This window comes from Bos javanicus, chromosome 12, assembly GCF_032452875.1.
Source record: "Bos javanicus breed banteng chromosome 12, ARS-OSU_banteng_1.0, whole genome shotgun sequence".
NCBI classification, from domain to species: Eukaryota; Metazoa; Chordata; class Mammalia; order Artiodactyla; family Bovidae; genus Bos; species Bos javanicus.
In genome coordinates, this window is record NC_083879.1 from 73,628,755 (window position 1) to 73,642,853 (window position 14,099).

Genomic DNA, 14,099 nt, shown 5'->3' on the forward strand with positions numbered 1-14,099 from the left:
TAACCCTGTATAAATAAGGACACTATTTGTTTTTGTTCCCTGCACATCACAATGTAAACTCCACAAAAACATGTTTTTTCACTACTATACTCTTGGATTCCAGAAGAATGTTTGGTTCATGGAAAGATTACAGCTAAATCCTTTTGTCAATTTCAAGGAAAATGAGAAGAAAAGAGTTCTAAAAGAAATAAACCGAACATAACTATAATTTTATCACTAATATTGATAATAATATCATGGCTAAGAAAACATAGAGTAGCTTTTCCATTATGTATAACCAAAAGGCAAATTAATAGATACAGCAGGCTGTAACTTTTTCCTTTTTATCCCTTAAAATGCCTGACAAAGTCAAAGGTAGCTTTATACTTTATAAAATTGTTCTAAAAAGTTTATTTCTTCCCAAAGCAATTGCTAAAGAAAAAAAAAGCAACACCATTTTTAGGCTTTCAAATAGCTATCAAAATTCACTAACACTTTACAGTATTGTAACCATAAATGCCAACTGTTGTCACCAATTTTACAGTAGCACTGTACACTGATGCACCTGAGTCTAACTACCTTTAGGAGCTGACACAATTAGCACAAGAACTGTTACACTGAAGAAGAAATACCTAATTTGTGGATGATATCATTATTCTCCAATTTCTATTATTTACAGACTCAAATAAGAAAGAATAAAAAAGCATAATTTTAAGGGAATGATGATGTGGGAATGGAGCACAGAGGAACAGAACTCATAAAAATGTAGAAAACTGACCTTTGATGATGACTTGCTGTTGCAGCTGCTAAGTCGCATCAGTGGTGTCCGACTCTGTGCGAACCCATAGACAGCAGCCCACCAGGCTTCCCTGTCCCTGGGATTCTCCAAGCAAGAACACTGGAGTGGGTTGCCATTTCCTTCTCCAATGCATGAAAGCGAAAAGTGAAAGTGAAGTCGCTTGCTCAGTCGTGTCCGACTCTAGCGACCCCATGGACTACAGCCTACCAGGCTCCTCCGTCCATGGGATTTTCCAGGCAAAAGTACTGAAGTGGGGTGCCATTGCCTTCTCCGTTGATGATGACTTAGGGATATACAATTTGATGGTTCAAGCAGAGGTATGTCAAACAGACTGCATTAGCTGATTTCTAGTAATACTTAAGCATCAGATTCAATTTTTAAAAACTTAAATCACACCTGAGAAAGAAAACTAGACTATCATACTAAAAATATTAATAAGTAGCTATTGTCCACTAATTTTGTATGTATATATTACAACTCCCTAATCAACTGGAAAAATATTTTTAGTATATTAAGAGAAAAAAGTGTGATTATAATTATGTATTTAAAAAACAGACAAAGCTATGCAGAGTAGAAACAAAGGATTTGAAGGTAAAACCTCGAGGGTGGGATGGTATGGGAGATAGGAGAAAGATTCAAGAGGGAGGGGACATATGTATACCTATGGCTGATTCATGTTGATGTACGGCAGAAACTAATACAATATTGCAAAGCAATTATCCTCCAATTAAAAATAAATAAATTTTTTTAAAAAAGAAAAAATCTTTATTAGGATGGTGGTAGTAAGAGTGACTTTCCCCACAGTTTTTAAAAATTATATTAATACATGTAACTTTATACCACAACACTTACAAAGGTATTATCAATTGTAGAAAAAAGCTACAAAAAGAAAAAAGATGTTAAAATGTACTTTATACACACATTTACAACAGTGATTCTCAATTACAACGTTGTAATATATACTAAACTGCTTGTTCTAATACTTACCTTATAAAAGCTATCCCCAAAGAACATCCTCAGCCACATCCAATGTTACCACCGATGGGGGTAGGGGTGAAGACACAGGGAGTGTGCCATGAACTAGATTATCTCAGAGGCCAGTTTATTTATGCTGAGACCTGTCTGGCGTGAGCATCATCCTCTGTGTGTACTGCATCAGGTGTATTGTAATAGAAAATGTTTGAGACCTTTGTATCACAGTGTCACTGAAAAAAGTAAGCAATCGCTTTTTCTACTTACCCTCCCATTGCTGACAACACCTTTTTCTCCAGGACTCAATTTAAGTACATCTCGGCAGAACAAGTGGTGAGTTCGAAAAATATTCACTCCAATGGTATTATATTTTTTCTCAAAGGCATTTTTATCCATCCCCTAAGGCATAAGTTAAGAATGATAAAACCAATAAGAGAACAGTAAATACACAAAATAATTTTTAACATAGCTTACTTTAATAAGTCATTATAAAACTTAAAATTACATTAACTTTTGATTTTTAAAAGTACCATCTTGTTCTGAAATCACATTTTAAAAATAGAATCCTTCTTGGCAAGGCAATGACAATATTTGTAAATCCTGTTATAAGTAGATAGCTTGCTATCATTTGTTGAGAATGTGGGGTGGATTACTGATTAATAAAATGCTAGGGAACATCATTTTAAAAAATTTAACATTAAAAAATAAAATACAATGTTTATTAAATTCTGAACTCAGTACTTCCATTTTGGTGTGCTCAACTAAAAAATACTGGTTAGAATAAAAATACTCGGTCTCATTTCAATCCCACAAAACCAATTTAGTAATAGTGCATTTAAATTCTGAAATACAAAAGTAATATTATCCATCTCAGTGTGTATCAAACATTAAGTGAAAGTCACTCAGTCATGTCCAACTCTTGCAATCCCACAGACTATACAGTTCATGGAATTCTCCTGACCAGGATGCTGAAGTGGGTAGCCTTTCCCTTCTCCAAGGGATCCTCCCAACCCAGGGATCAAACCCAGGTCTCCCTCATTGCAGGTGGATTCTTTCAAACATTAATACGCATACAAATCACCTGGGTGTCTTGTTAAAATATAGGCTGTACTGGAGTAGATCCAGGGTGGGCCTGGCCTTCTGCATTTTTATCATGTTCCTGGAACACCCACAATACCAGAAAAGGTTCCCTGCCTGCCCAAGGCACAGCCACAGGTGGGTACTGAGCTCTAGAAATCTGGCTAGTATGACTGAGAAATTTACTGTAATTTTATTTAAATTTAAAACAGCCACATGAAATTGGTGGCTACAGTATCAGACAGTGCAGCCCCAGAACTTCACTTTCAGAATCTCTCAGTTAACTCCTCTCTGATCACAAGCTGCTGACCCTCCAGCTCATTCACTCCAGTGTCAACAGAACAACCATTAGTCAACCCTTTAGTCCCTTGATCCAACCACTTATTGTCTATTGTGCTTTCCATATCATAATTTTCCTCCTAACCAAGCTCTACCTCAGAGCCCTTTACCATAGCAAAAACAGTGCATACTCAGTTCCCTTGAATGCCTCCTCTCAGTTATAATCACCTGGCAAAACCTCAACTCTGGTTAAACATAAATCTATTTACTCTGTGACAGGATCCAAACAGTGTTAGGATGGCTGGAGAAACACGTGCGGCCAATACTGATCTCACTTTCAGTTATGGTCACTAATCTTGAGAGCCCTCAGAAATTCTCCTATACCATTGTTGATTCACTTTCTCACTCGCAGAACAATAGGAAAATACTTGACAGTCTCTCTTCTTCCCTCCAACCTCTAAGAGCACCTCAGTTCAGTTGCTCAGTCGTGTCTGACTCTTTGCGACCCCATGAACCGCAGCACGCCAGGCCTCCCTGTCCATCACCAACTCCCGGAGTTTACTCAAACTCATGTCCATCGAGTCAGTGATGCCATCCAGCCATCTCATCCTCTGCTGTCCCCTTCTCCTCCTGCCCCCAATCCCTCCCAGCATGAGGGTCTTTTCCAATGAGTCCCTGCTCCCATCCTAATACTTAGCTAATGATCTGACTTTTTTTTGAAAACAGAATCAATCAGAAGAGAAGTACTTATCTTGCTACCACCAAATAAATCTACCCTGTTCTTAAACCAATACTTACAACTTGTGCATTGGGTCCCAGCACCTCTTTTCTACTCAAGAAACATCCTCTGACTTTGCTCCCTTCTCTCCGTATCATCCTTTCTCATATTTGGATGGACTGTTTTCATTAGCATACCAAAAAAGTAAAATCCTTCCCTGACCTCAAGTCCTATTCTAGCTACACAATATTTCTCTGTTCTCCACATAGGAAAATTCCTTTAGAAAGCTACAAATACTTGCTGTCTCTCTTTTCTGATTTCCCTTTCTCTCTTGACTCTGCTGCTGCTGCTGCTAAGTCGCTTCAGTCTCATCCGACTCTGTGCGACCCCATAGACGGTAGCCCACCAGGCTCCCCTGTCCCTGGGATTCTCCAGGCAAGAACACTGGAGTGGGTTGCCATTTCCTTCTCCAATGCATGGAAGTGAAAAGTGAAAGTGAAGTCGCTCAGTCGTCTCCGACTCTTAGCGACCCATGGACTGCAGCCCACCAAGCTCCTCCGTCCATGGGATTCTCCAGGCAAGAGTACTGGAGTGGGGTGCCATCGCCTTCTCTTGACTCTAGTTCACCTTTATACCTACTACTTCATTGAAACTATTCTTATCAGTCACCAACAACCACCTTAACAAATAAAATGGTCCCTCATGAAGCTTAATTTCAAGACATCTGGCATAGTTGACCATGTCCTCCTATAAATACTTTCTTCAGATTCACTGTATTCTTGAATCTGGTACATTCCTCTTACAGACTTTCCATGGCTTGATTTCTCATTTCATTCAGAGCTTTGCCCAAACAACAGCTCTTTAGAGATGCCTTCCCTTGACCACTCCAGCTAAAAGAACATCCCTCAAACAGTATACTTTCTTATAATTTTTTTTTCTAGCACCATTTACCTTTTCTTTCCCATTACAACGTAAGTCCATAAGAACAGGGATTCTATCTGCCTTGTTCACAAGTATTATCCCCATTGTCTGGGAGTCAATCGATAAATTTTTGGAATGGATTAATGAGTCTTTCTTCCAGAGCATCAGCTTTTACCTTAGAATTTTTCCCTGTACTGGATCCCTTCAGTGAAATAACTGAGGATTATTCACATATTCTTTTAACTCCCAATTCTTCACATAAATACATATCCAAACTAGAAAGCCATTAACTTTAAGATCATTGAGTAGTAGCTGAAATATCTGAAATTTGATATGTTCAGTGCTTCTATGCAAAGCCATATCATTTAATGAGGACATTTCCCACTGTAAAGCTTATGATCCCCATTTGATTATATTTATTGATTTTTTGGCAACATATCTCCAAGCACACTGAAATATGCAACAGATATGTATCTATTACTTCAAACAAATAGCTACTAACCTCAGTAAGCAACGTTTTAATTTTATTTCCAGAGTAAATAGCTGCAGCAGTTTTTTCTTCTGCCAGTTTCCTGAGAAAGTTTCTCAAAAAGCTATTTTTCAGAGTAAGAAAAGCTGCCAGAATTCCTCTAGAAATAGTTGTGTTTTCTTCATCTATTTTTGATGTAGGATTATAAATAACCCCCAACCGACTATGACCACTTGTTTTCTGCAAAACACATTTAAAGGTGATAAAGATCAGTATTTTACATATCCTTTTACAATGGAATTTTGTAAATTTCATAAAATTTTCCAAGACTAAAATCATACAAAGTACACTTGACCCTTGAACAATGCAGGGGTCAGACACACTGACCCCCTGAGCAGTCGAAAATCCACTTATAGTTGGTCCTCCGTATTCAAAGTTCCACATCTGTAGAGTCAGCCAACCACAGATGACATAATACTGTAGTATTTACTACTGAAAAAAATTTGTGCATAAGTGGACCCATGCTGTTCAAACCCTGCAGCTGAAAGAGCAAAAGTATATTCTTTGACTACAGTATAATTTAGAAATCAATAACCAAAAGAAAACTAGAACATCAGTCTAGTTTTTATGAGATTTGGTTTACAGCCCAGCATCTACAAATGTTTCTTAAATAGTACATTTGTGCTTTGTAAGAACATATACTATGCAATGTGTATTTTTCTATCAATATTCATTAGGTAAAGTTTGGGGATTTTATTATTCAAATCATCTGTACATCCCTATTGATTTTCTGTTTACTTGTTTTACTTATTACTGAGACAGATATATAAAAAACTAGTACAATATGGAGGCTGGTGGACCAAGATCAGTGTGCCAGCATGGGCAGGTGCTGGTGAGGACCCTGTTCTGGTTGCATTTTCTAATTTCTCCTTGGATCCTTACATGACAGAAAGAGAGTAGGCTAGGTCTAGGACCTCGTTTTGTAAGAGCACTAATCCCATTTATGAGGACCCCACCCTTATAACCTAATTACCTCCTAAAGGTCCCATCTCCAAATATCAGCATATTGAGGATTAGATTTGAACATAAAAATTTTGAAAGAAAAGAAAAAAGTGTTAGTCCCTCAGTAGTGTCCGACTCTGTGTGATCCCCTGGACTGTAGCCTGCCAGGCTCTTTTGTCCATGGAATTCTCTAGGCAAGAATGCTGGAGTGCTTTGCCATTGCCTTCTCCAGGGGGATCTTCCCCACCCAGGGATCAAACCTGAGTCTCCTGCATTGCAAGAAGATTCTTTTACCATCTGAGCCACCAGGGAAGCCCTATAAATTTTGGGGGGGACACAAACATTCAGCACATACATGCTACTAGACATGTACATGTAAGTCCAACAGCAAGTATTAGGAGAGAACATACAAGTCATGAATCACAGAAGACATGTAGGGCTGTCTTTTCTGGGGCAAGGTCACTATCGTACATGGAGAAAGAATCTGAATTCCTGCCTTAGCACCATGTTCTAATCAAGTTAAGGAACTGAAAATGTTAACATGAAGGAAAATAAAGACTTAACGCACGTTTTTCATACTGCTTTCTCAAAATTACAACACATTAATTTTTGTAGAAAGTGTCCAAACACTCACCATGTGATTTAATGCATTAAAAAGCAGTTTTCTCCCAGATGGTTTGTCAAAATCAGCAACAATCCAGAAAGTAACTGAAGAAATTACATCATCATCTGAAAGTTTCAAACAGTATAAACTAATTCTTAAAATCAAAGCAAAGACAGGAACATTTCCAGTTAACAAAATACATAAAATAATAGTTTTTAAAATGAATCATTTTGAAAATAAGAAAGTATTGGTAAAAATTAAACACACACAGACTGAAATACATAGAAAATGTTAAGAGTAATTCATTTATAAACTTTGTATAAATTCAGATACCAAAAAGAAAGAATAGTCACCAAGAAACACATCTATGGGATACTTTTGCCAGTAGAGAAAATTGTATTATGCTTACTAAGGTTCCACTGTTGGCATGCAAAATTGCCTTCCAGCTACATATGTAAAAAAAAAAAAAGTGATATTTATGCCTTACATAATGTAAAACCACACACAATAAATTATTAGCAGATACTGGAAACAGCAATATTTTATTAGCTTATGATTCATGTATTTCAAAAATTCTGGCTATTGTTAACTTAGTCTAATTCACATCACCTTATGCCAAAAACATCAATACATTTTTTTTCCAGAAACATTTGAAAATCTGGAAGCCACAAGATGAAACAATTTTTAATTCTGCAGTCACAGTTAAATTGGTTTAATTTCATCCAACCTCAGCATATAACATCTGAAATAATACTTGTCTGGATATCATTGAACCTATACAAAAATTAGTCCCTTAGATCATATGACCCACTTAAAATAACTGTAGAAAGTTTGCTACACCAAAAACTTACACCTGAATAGATGTGAAGTTACAGTTCTATCACTGTTGTTCAATCACTAAGTCGTGTCCGACTCTGTAACCCCATGGACTGCAGCAAGCCAGGCTTCCCTGTCCTGCACCATCTCCTGGAGTTTACTCAAACTCATATTCACTGAGTAGGTGATGCTATCGTTCCATACCCAGTAATATATAATTATGCAAAAGCTGGCTTTGGTTAATGAAACAAATATGTAACAAAATGAAGGACACACTGATTCTCCTTGCAATCCTTCAGAAGCAATTTAATAGTAATGCAGTGGTGGCACATTCTTTTCAAAGAAGGAAGGTAAAGAATTCTCATGCCTTCTTAAATGTCAGCATTTTTACAATTACAAATAGTAAACTGAGAAATACTTCAAAACTGCTAAGCAAGTTTCTCCCAATTTTATATTTGTTTCAGTTCAGTTCATTTCAGTCACTCAGTCGTGTCCAACTCTTTGCGACCCCATGATCGCAGCAAGCCGGGCCTCTGTGTCCATCGCCAACTCCCGGGTCCACACAAACTCATGTCCATCGAGTCGGTGATGCCATCCAGCCGTCTCATCCTCTGTTGTCCCCTTCTCCTCTTGCCCCTAATCCCTCCCAGCATCAGGGTCTTTTCAAAAGAGTCAACTCTTTGTATGAGGTGGCCAAAGTATTGAGTTTTAGCTTTAGCATCAGTCCTTCCAATGAACACCTGGGACTGATCTCCTTTAGAATGGACTGGTTGGATCTCCTTAACAGTCCAAGGGACTCTCAAGTCTTCTCCAACACCACAGTTCAAAAGCATCAATTCTTCGGCGCTCAGCATTCTTCACAGTCCAACTCTCACATCCATACATGACCACTGGAAAAACCACAGCTTTGACTAGATGGACCTTTGTTGGTAAAGTAATGTCTCTGCTTTTGAATATGCTATCTAGGTTGGTCATAATTTTCCTACCAAGGAGTAAGCGTCTTTTAATTTCATGGCTGCAGTCACCATCTGCAGTGATTTTGGAGCCCAAAAAAATAAAGTCAGCCACTGTTTCCCCATCTGTTTGCCATGAAGTGATGGGACCAGATGCCATGATCTTAGTTTTCTGAATGTTGAGCTTTAAGCCAACTTTTTCACTCTCCTCTTTCACTTTCAACAAGAGGCTTTTTAATTCCTTTTCACTTTCTGCTGTAAGAGTGGTGTTATCTGCATATCTGAGGTTATTGATATTTCTCCCAGCAATCTTGATTCCAGCTTGTGCTTCTTCCAGCCCAGCGTTTCTCAAGATGTACTCTGCATAGAAGTTAAATAAGCAGGGTGACCATATACAGCCTTGACGTACTCCTTTTCCTATTTGGAACCAGTCTGTTGTTCCATGTCCAGTTCTAACTGTTGCTTCCTGACCTGAACATAGGTTTCTCAAGAGGCAGATCAGGTGGTCTGGTATTCCCATCTCTTTCAGAATTTTCCACAGTTTATTGTGATCCACACAGTCAAAGGCTTTGGCATAGTCAATAAAGCAGAAATAGATGTTTTTCTGGAACACTCTTGCCCTTTTGATGATCTAGCGGATGTTGGCAAATTGATCTCTGGTTTCTCTGCCTTTTCTAAAACCAGCTTGAACATCAGGAAGTTCACGGTTCACGTATTGCTGAAACCTGGCTTAGAGAATATTGAGCATTACTTTACTAGCTTGTGAGATGAGTGCAATTGTGCAGTAGTTTGAGCATTCTTTGGCATTGCCTTTCCTTGGGATTGGAATGAAAATTGACCTTTTCCAGTCCTGTGGCCACTGCTGAGTTTTCCAAATTTGCTGGCATATTGAGTGCAGCACTTTCACAGCATCATCTTTCAGGATTTGAAATAGCTCAACTGGGATTCCATCACCTCCGCTAGCTTTGTTTGTAGTGATGCTTTCTAAGGCCCACTTGACTTCACAATCCAGGATGTCTGGCCCTAGGTCAGTGATCACACCATTGTGATTATCTGGGTTGTGAAGATCTTTTTGTACAGTTCTTCTGTGTATTCTTGCCACCTCTTCTTAATATCTTCTGCTTCTGTTAGGTCCCTACCATTTCTGTCCTTTATCAAGCCCATCTGTGCATGAAATGTTCCCTTGGGATCTCTAATTTTCTTGAAGAGATCTCTAGTCTTTCCCACTCTGTTGGTTTCCTCTACTTCTTTGCATTGCATGCTGAGGAAGGCTTTCTTATCTCTCCTTGCTATTCTTTGGAACTCTGCATTCAGAGGCTTGTATGTTTCTTTTTCTCCTTTGCTTTTTGCTTCTCTTCTTTTCACAGCTATTTAAGGCCTCCCCAGACAGCCATTTTGCTTTTTTGCATTTTTTTTTCTTGGGGATGGTCTTGATCCCATAAAAATAAAGAAATAAGGTGTTTCTCAGTTAATTATTCTTTTAAATTGAAAGAGATTTAATCTAAGGGCATTAATTATAGGCTAACTTACTCTATTCTGATGCCCCGAAGCAATTTTTGAAATACAATCCAGAACCTGATAAATATACTTCTTCTATTTTTTTATTCCCTGTTTTTCTGTCTACTTTTCCCTTCACTTGACACATTCAGGACCTTAGCCTGCCATACAATGGAACTGAATTATATTTTATTATTTGTTGAATTTCTTGTAGACAGACCACTTTATGAACATAAAATCACAGATCTGTTAGAAAGTAAGTCAAAGGTGATCTGGTCCTAATTTGGATTCACCCCATAGCATTCTCAAAAACTAGCTGTGTGCTTAAATCTCTTTCATATATAAAAATTACCCCTTATTTCACAGTAATTTCATCTTTAGATCACTCATTGTCAGAAAGTTACCACTTTATATAACAACATAAAAATCAGCTTTCTTTTATGTTTCATGCATGGGTTCTCTGTGTTCTCTCCAGAACAAAGTGGGTCAAACAAAACAAAGTGAAACTCAAACCAACCAAACTCCATTATCTGAAGAATTCATGGTATCTCACAAGTCTGTGGTCATACTGCAGTTTTCCTATCTAGGCTAAATCGTTATTTCCAAAGATGTTCCTGTCTTGGTCCCCCTTCCTTTGGATATGACCGCTATCCTAAGCAAAACATTCAGACACTGTTTAACCAGAATGCAGAACTAGTCTCCTCTCATCTGGGGATTACACTTTTATTCATGCCTTATAAGATTATCAGGTTACTTAATCTTGGAAGTGTTTTACCACTTTCCTAAAAAGGAGAATAACAGAATAGCTAGCTTTAAAAAAAAAGCAAAGAAATAAGATTAACCCCTGCATATATGATTAGCTAGGATAGGCGGCATCATTTTTCTCAGCAAAATCCTTTTATCCTAACAATTTACAAATTCTCAAATTGAAAACCAGGCCTCTAATCAAATATCAACATACAAAAATGCGTTATGCAAACATTTAATAAAATTATTAACTTTTACCACTTAGGAATAAATTCAGGAAAATAAAATATGCTTATTACCTCTTTCAGTTACATAGTGCATGTTCTCTGCAATTACAGCACTCTTATCTTGTGTATCCAAGAACAAGAAAGTAGAGAAATCTTCAACATCAGCAGTTACTAAAAATTTTAATGTTAAATGTTAAATAATGAATTAATAAAACATTCACAACTCAATAAACATTTGTAGAAAAGGAAGGATTATTTTACCTGATGTAGGTATCAAATTAAGGTACTGCCATTTATTGTGCAAAATCAAAGGATTTATACGGGGCACAACATTATTTTTACCCATTAGGAAGTCAACTGCATTTATTCGATCATTTAAGGCACCCTAAAATAACAAAATATTATTTAGGCAATATAGGCAATTTATATGCATATGTTTTAATATGATGCAGAGAATACATTTAAAGATTGCTTAATCTAAAATAAGTCAATTTAAGATTCTTATAATAAATTTTCCTGTAAAACTTTGGAGTTTCTTTCCAATTAAGCAATTTTTAGATGTAATTATGCACAGATAAATTTAATTACTACTTTAAAAAGCACTACTAAATGATTAGAATGGAAACTTTTATGCAATTGACTTTAGCTATTAAGATAGTTCTAATGTAATATAGAAATAATTTAGAAATATCATTCATCAGACATTTTCTCATACATGCTTACTTACCATAAAAACTTCCTTTTGTAAATACGCAGTTGTATCCATCATTCTGTGAAGAACAGCCATTTCTAGTTCCTTAAAATTCAGCTCTTCACGGTCAAAGGATTCACCATTATAAAGAGCTTGAGGCAAAGGACCCAAGCCAGTCATCTTATAAAAGTTTGTTCCTGCCTATTCAATTAAAAAAATATCAGAGAGTTAAACAGAATATGTCTGTTTGAAAAAGAAATACATAAAGGGACTGCAACATTTTTGTATGTCATAGAAAAATGTTAGTTTTGCTAATTTTATCTGTTCTTTGCAACACTACTTAAAGGAAGGTAATTTACCTACAGAGAACAAGACAGAAAACTTTTTTTAAAAGGGCCAGACACATATTTTAGGTTTTGTGAGCCATCTGGTCTGTGACACTACTACTCAATCGTGATGTTACAGTGCAAACTAATGTTACAGTGTTGTGTGTTACAGAGACACACAACAAATGAATGAATGAACCTGGCTGTCTCCAACAACCTGTGTTTATAAAAACAGATGGAAAAACGGTGGTGGAAAGCCTGGATTTGGCTTGGGGCCTGTAGTTTTCTGGCCTTTGATAAAAGGGTATGACTTTACTTTAAAAAATACATCTACCTGCATAAGAGGTTAATTTATCTCTATGTTCATTTGTTTAGTAAACATTCATTGAATTCATGTGTTTGGCTAGACTCTGCGAGTACAAAGCTAAAATATCTGCCTTCGAGGGGCTCACATATATACAAGCAAAACTGAGGCCATATACCAGGTTTTATGGGAGCCCAGAAAAGAAGTGACAAAGTTTGAGTGTGGAGAGAAGGGATCATAGAAACCCTCTTCAGGGAATAACAGCAAAATCTTAAAGGGCAAGTAAAAATTTGCTTGTCCTGTAAAAGTGGAGAAAGACATTCCAAGCAAAAACAGACAGCACTGCAAGGAATAGAAGGGAAAAGAGAATATGGTATATTCAGGTAATGGCAAACAGTTTCCTGTGTTTACAGAGGGAGGAGTTATTAATATGTAGGGAGAAGATATTAGGCCAGAGGGGTGGAGGGGCTAGATCATGAAGGTCTTCAGTATCTGGATTTTATCTTGTATGATACAGTATCACTAATTAATTCATTCACTACTCAACACTATGTATCAATAAAATTGTCATGATAGCCAACATATTAATAATTACTTTCTGAAGCTAAGTACTATTATATTCACTTTATAGATGATAAAACATACAGAGAGTCACTTCCAATGTCATATAACTACTACATTTTGGAAACAGAATTTGTACTTACAAGTGTGTGACAAATAGTCTGAACTTGTAACCACTGAACTAGATTATCTCTGAGCTATATTACATATATATATAACTGTATATATATGCCGGGAGAAGTATCAGTAACCTCAGATATGCAGATGACACCACACTTATGGCAGAAAGCAAAGAAGAAGTAAAGAGCCTCTTGATGAAAGTGAAAGAAGAGAGTGAAAAAGTTGGCTTAAAGCTCAACATTCAGAAAACTAAGATCATGGAATCTGGTTCCATCACTTCATGGCAAATCGATGGGGAAACAGTGACAGACTTTATTTTTTTGGGCTCCAAAATCACTGCAGATGGTGACTGCAGCCATGAAATTAAAAGATGCTTGCTCCTTGGAAGAAAAGTTATGACCAACCTAGACAGAATATTATTGGAGAAGGAAATGGCAACCCACTCCAGATTTCTTGCCTGGAGAATCCCAGGGACGGGGGAGCCTGGTGGGCTGCAGTCTATGGGGTCGCACAGAGTTGGACACGACTGAAGTGACTTAGCAGCAGCAGCAGACAGCATATTAAAAAGCAGAGACATTACTTTGCCAACAAAGGACCATCTAGTCAAAGCTATGGTTTTTCCAATAGTCATGTATGTGAGAGCTGGACTATGACAAATGCTGAGCAGTGAAGAATTGATGCTTTTGAACTATGGTGTTGGAGAAGACTCAAGAGTCCCTTGGACTACAAGGAGATCCAACAGAGAAATATCAATAAGCTCAGATATGCAGATAACACCACCCTTATGGCAGAAAGTGAAGAACTATAAAGAGCCTCTTGACAAAAGTGAAAGAGGAGAGTGAAAAAGTTGGCTTAAAGCTCAACATTCAGAAAACGAAGATCATGGCATCCGGTCCCATCACTTCATGGCAGATAGATGGGGAAACAGTGAAAACAGTGGCTGACTTTCTTTTTCTGGGCTCCAAAATCACCACAGATGCTGACTGCAGCCATGAAATTAGAAGACACTTACTCCTTGGAAGGAAAGTTATGACCAA

At 37.3% G+C, this 14,099-nt stretch overlaps 1 protein-coding gene across 2 annotated transcripts in view; it reads right to left on the reverse strand.

Annotated features, from left to right (window-relative positions):
• The window catches only part of UGGT2 (UDP-glucose glycoprotein glucosyltransferase 2), a 148,115-nt gene that overhangs the window by 60,056 nt on the left and 73,960 nt on the right, over positions 1-14,099 (reverse strand). For both annotated transcript variants that reach the window (XM_061435226.1, XM_061435227.1), the window contains exons 17-22: positions 11,788-11,952; positions 11,322-11,445; positions 11,133-11,231; positions 6,851-6,945; positions 5,248-5,454; positions 2,018-2,149 (exon numbers count right to left, since the gene is read on the reverse strand). In XM_061435226.1, the coding sequence (XP_061291210.1) occupies positions 2,018-2,149; positions 5,248-5,454; positions 6,851-6,945; positions 11,133-11,231; positions 11,322-11,445; positions 11,788-11,952 (822 nt within the window). The remainder of the gene's footprint in view (positions 1-2,017; positions 2,150-5,247; positions 5,455-6,850; positions 6,946-11,132; positions 11,232-11,321; positions 11,446-11,787; positions 11,953-14,099) is intronic.